General features: G+C 27.5%; 1 protein-coding gene across 1 annotated transcript; it reads left to right on the forward strand.

Annotated features, from left to right (window-relative positions):
• On the forward strand, positions 1–1,722 carry DDB_G0286999 (hypothetical protein; the record flags this gene model as incomplete). Its single annotated transcript, XM_632354.1, has 2 exons — positions 1–1,369; positions 1,531–1,722. Coding segments are annotated over 2 exons (1,561 nt in total), but the record flags the coding sequence as incomplete, so codon positions are not given.
• Positions 1,723–4,975: the final 3,253 nt, after the last annotated feature.

Raw genomic sequence — 4,975 nt, forward strand, 5'->3', positions numbered from 1 at the left:
ACAAGCACAACAATTCGTGAAATCTCAGCAACAACCACAATACACACAACAATACACCTATGGTTATCAAAATCCATATGGAGATCTTCCATATCAACAGCCATTCCCTTATCATACACAATATCAATATCAACCCCAAATTCATTACCAAGCCTATCAACCACACTCATATCAATACTATCAATACCCTCCACAATATCCAGCCTATCACTACCCACAACCATATGGTGATCAATATCAACAATCCCAACAGTTGCAAGCTCAACAATCACAAACTCAAGCGCAACTTCCAAACACCCAGGACCAAACCCAAAGAGATATTTTATCACTTCCTCAACCAATAAAACAGGAACCATATTCAAATAACCAAGTACCATCCCCTCATCCAGAAGCAAATTCACCTACTGTTCTTGACGGAGCTCAAAATATTATTAACCAAGAACTTCAAAATTCAAATAATAATAATAATAATAATAATAATAGTGAAAATGATGCAATTATATTAATAAAAACGCCATCACCCATAGTTGATATATCACCACCACTATCAGCACCTATAGGTCTAAAAAGAAAATCTTTTGTACCTAAATCCTCAAAAAAAAATATCCAAATTTACAAAACTTATTCAAAAGATTTATTGGGTCCAATTCAACAAATTGAATTAATTAAGGGATTTAATGAAGAACTACAACAACAACAAAATAATGAAGAAGAAATTTATAATTCATCATTTTGTTTTTTAAATTGTTCAACAAAGAGGTTCTTTACTGTTAATAGTCAAGGTGTTTATAGTGAAGCTTGTGAATTAAAAATTGATAGTTTCGATATTAGTGCTATTGAAGGTTTGAAATTGGCCTTGTTAAGAGATCATTCCATACTATTGCTAGGTAGAGGATCTAAAACTCTTGTTTCTTTTCAACTTCCAGGTTTTGTCTCACCAAGGTACTTAAAGACTGCTCAAGATAATACTAGAGCCATTGAAACAATTCATTCTTGTTCATCAAAATCATTGCTTTATACATCGTTTAGAGATGGTACTTTAACATTAGAAAAATTTTCTAATCAAGACAGTAACTTTGGATTAGGTTTTGTAAGTAAAGTTAAAGAAAATGAAATAATAACCTCTTTAACCTCAACGAAAACAAATATAATATGCTTTTCACCAAGATATATCTCTGTTAGAACTTTGGAAACTTTACAAAAATTAACTGAGTATGTATCTGAAAAACCATTTAAAATGGTTAGATCTTGCATAGATAAGTATTTAATTGTAGATGATCAAAATATTATGACTGTTTATAATGGATTGAATTGTACTCAAATTTTCACCAGAGTCTTAAATGAGGATATTAATGAAATTTCTTTTCTTGTAAGTTTTTAATTTATTTTCTTTAAAATATTGTTTTTTTTAAAATTTTAAAATCAAATTAATATTTTTTTAAAAATAATTAATAATTTATAATTTATAAAAATTAATTAATAATTAATAATTAATAATTAATAATAAATAATAATTATAAAAAAAAATAGGGAAGCGATAATATTGTTTTGTGTCAAAAGGGATTATTTAAGATTTTTTCCTGTGATCAAACATTTATAGAGCAAACATCACATCAACTTGAGGAAAATGAATATGTCACTGCAATTTCATCACCAGATAATACTACCCTCTTGATTGCAACAAACATTCAATCAAAGTGTTATCACTGTAAATATAAATAAAAAGAAAAATTGTATTAAATAGAAAATGAAAAAAAATTATTTTTTAAATTTAAAAAAAAAAAAAAAAAAAAATTTTAAAATATTTTTATTTATTGGTAATTTCCAGCAGCATATATGTAATATTATCTTTTAAAAGTAATTAAATATTTATAAATAATGAAAATAAAAAAAAATAAAAAAATAATTGGCTGTAGGTCAAAAAAGTTAAAGTTAAAAAAAAAAAAAATAATATATTTATTATACATTGTTTATTGAAATTATTTTAAGAATTAATGTGATGACATAATTATTGTGCACAGTTTGGTTTAAGATTATTTTTTATTTCTTTTTAAAGTTAAACTTTCAGAAATCTTTTTTAGGGTGTCACAAATTTCTTTGAAAGAAGGTCTCTTTTTAGGTTTATCTGTCCAACATGCTTTAATTAATTTTGAATATTCAGAAGGACAATCAGCGGGAATTGTTGGTCTATCACCTTTTGCCACCATAACTGGAATACTCCAAGAATTAATATTTTCATATGGTTCTTTTCTTGCAATGATTTCCCATAAAACGATACCAAATGCATAGACATCACAAGTTTCATCATAACCATTACCTTTGAATAATTCAGGGGACATATAACAAGAAGTACCTAAATTCATTGTCATATGTTTTGCCAAATCTACATTTCTAGAAGTACCAAAATCAATAACTTTTGCAGTGAAATCTTCAGTGATTAAAACATTTAAACTTTTTAAATCACGATGAATAACACCAATTGAATGTAAATGTTTCATTGCATTTGCAATATCTGATGCAATTGAAAGTTGAGTGAAATATAATAATGGTTTCTCTTTATCCAATAATAAATCTCTTAAACTACCACTTTTAACTAATTCACTAACATGGAATAAATATTTTTTATTTTGTTTATTTGCACCATAAAATCTTGTAAAATTTGGATGATCACTATCAATTAAACTAAATAAATAATAAATAATAAATAAATTAATAAATTAATAAATTAAAATATATTAAACCTAATAATTTTTTTTTTTTTTTTTTTTTTAAAAAAAAACTTACCTCATAATTGTAACTTCTCTATCAAATTCGTCAATATTAAAACAAAAATTTTCTGAACTATAAACTTTAATTGCAACATCTCTACCTTTATAAATACCTTTATAAACTTTACCACTTGCACCAGCAGCAATAACATCACCAAAAATTACATCGTCCTTTACTAATTGTTTATAAATACTAATCCTTTTATTTAATACCTCACCAACAATATCATCAAATGTTTGATGTTTTAATAATTCTGTCAATTTTCTACCATTAATTGTTGGTTCAAATTTTTCAATTCCTTTAAAAATGAAAATAAAAATAAAAAAGGTATTAGTAAGGTTGGTTTTGAAATTCTTTTTTTTTTTTCCATCATTCATTATATTAAATAAAACTTACTACTACTTTCCAAAACTAGTGATTCAGGTGGTTTTATATGATCTTCAGTTGAATTTGATAGCTTGTTAGCCCTATGTAAAGAAAGAGAAGGGATATAATTTGTTGGTGCTCTAAATTTTTGAGGTCTAAGTGGTTTCATTTTAAAAATTGGTGGTGGAGGTGGTGGTGTTGGTATTATTGATCCTGTGGGTGAGAAAATTGGTTCAACTTGTTGTTCTTGTTGTTGTTTTGGTGATAATGGTGGAATATTTGATGATGGTTGTGGTGATGGTGGTGATGGTGGTGATGGATTAGATGATTGAGGAAGTTGAGGTTTTCTTGTTGGTATTGATTGTTTTTGAATTGGTAGTGGAGGTGGTATTGGTATTTCAATTGTTGGAGAAGTGGTTTGGTTATGTTGCGTAGATTTTAAAGATTGATTGATTTGAGATGAGAGTAATGGTGGTGGTGGTAGTGGAAGTTGTTCCATATCTAAAGGTGGTGGTGGTAAAACTATTGGTTTTGGTCTTGGTTTATATAACTTTGGGCTTTGTTGTTGTGGTAGAATTTCAGTTGATGGTGGCGGTGGTGGTAGCAATATTGATTGATCTATTATTATTGATGTGGGTGGTGGTGGTGGTAATTGACTTTCTTGTTGTTGTTGTTGTTGGTTGTTTATTATAATAGATGATGACGATGGTGATGGTATTGGTGTTATTGGTGGTGGTGGGAGTGGAAGTTGATCGACTTCATCAATTGAAGAAGGTTTTGGAATTTGTTGTGATTGGTTTTCTTTGATAATGTGTGATGTTGGTGGTGTTGGAAATGATTGATTTTTAGTTTTAAGAAGTGGATTGGAGAAAGTAGTTGTATTAATTAATGGAGGAGGTGGTAATGATTGATTTAAATTTGAAAAACTATCTAATGTATCATTATTTGATAAATTTGGTGATTGTGGTTTAAATTGTTGTTGTTGCTGTTGAGGTTGTTGATTTAGAGGTTTTTGTACACCTAGTTGATTTTTATTTAATTGTTCAATTTGACGTTGCTGTAATTGTTGTTGAATTTGAAGTTGAACACTTTGTTTTTGTAATAAAAAAACCTGTTCTTTTATATCATCCTCAGTAGGTCTAGGTGATGAAGGAGATATTGATATTGAAGATTTTGAGCATGAATCTATTGGTTGTTGTTGTTGTTGTGATTTATTTACAAAATTTCCTCCAATGCTACTACTACTACTTTTAACATTATTATTTAATGGATTTCTTAAGAAATCGCTACTTTTATTAAATGTATTTGGTGGTGACGAAGATGATGACGAAGATGATGACGAAGATGATGATGAAGATGATGGCGATGATAAAGAATAAATATTATCTCCACTATTTTTTAATTGTGATATTTTAAAAGGTGATGGTAATGTTGTTTCTGCTGTTGTTGTTTCTACTGTTGTTGTAGCTATTGTTGAAGTTTTTGGTGATATTTGAGTTGCCAATGGTGATGATGAAGATAGTGGTGGAATTAGATTTGCTGTACTTAAAATTGGTATTTTTGTTGGTAATGGTGATGTTATACTAGTTGTAGCTTTTGATGTCGCTATTGGTGCTTTATATATTAATGGTGGTGGTAGGGGAGGAGGTTTAATAATATCACATTTTGAACAATAAAAAAGTTCATCTGAATATTGAAACCCACCCTTTATAATTTCATTACACTTAATAATAATAATAATAATAATAATAATAATAATAATAATAATAATAATAATAATAATAATAATAATAATAATAATAATAATAATAATAATAATAATAATAATTGTGATAATAAT

The sequence above is a fragment of the Dictyostelium discoideum genome, assembly GCF_000004695.1.
Source record: "Dictyostelium discoideum AX4 chromosome 4 chromosome, whole genome shotgun sequence".
Classification (NCBI taxonomy): Eukaryota; Evosea; class Eumycetozoa; order Dictyosteliales; family Dictyosteliaceae; genus Dictyostelium; species Dictyostelium discoideum.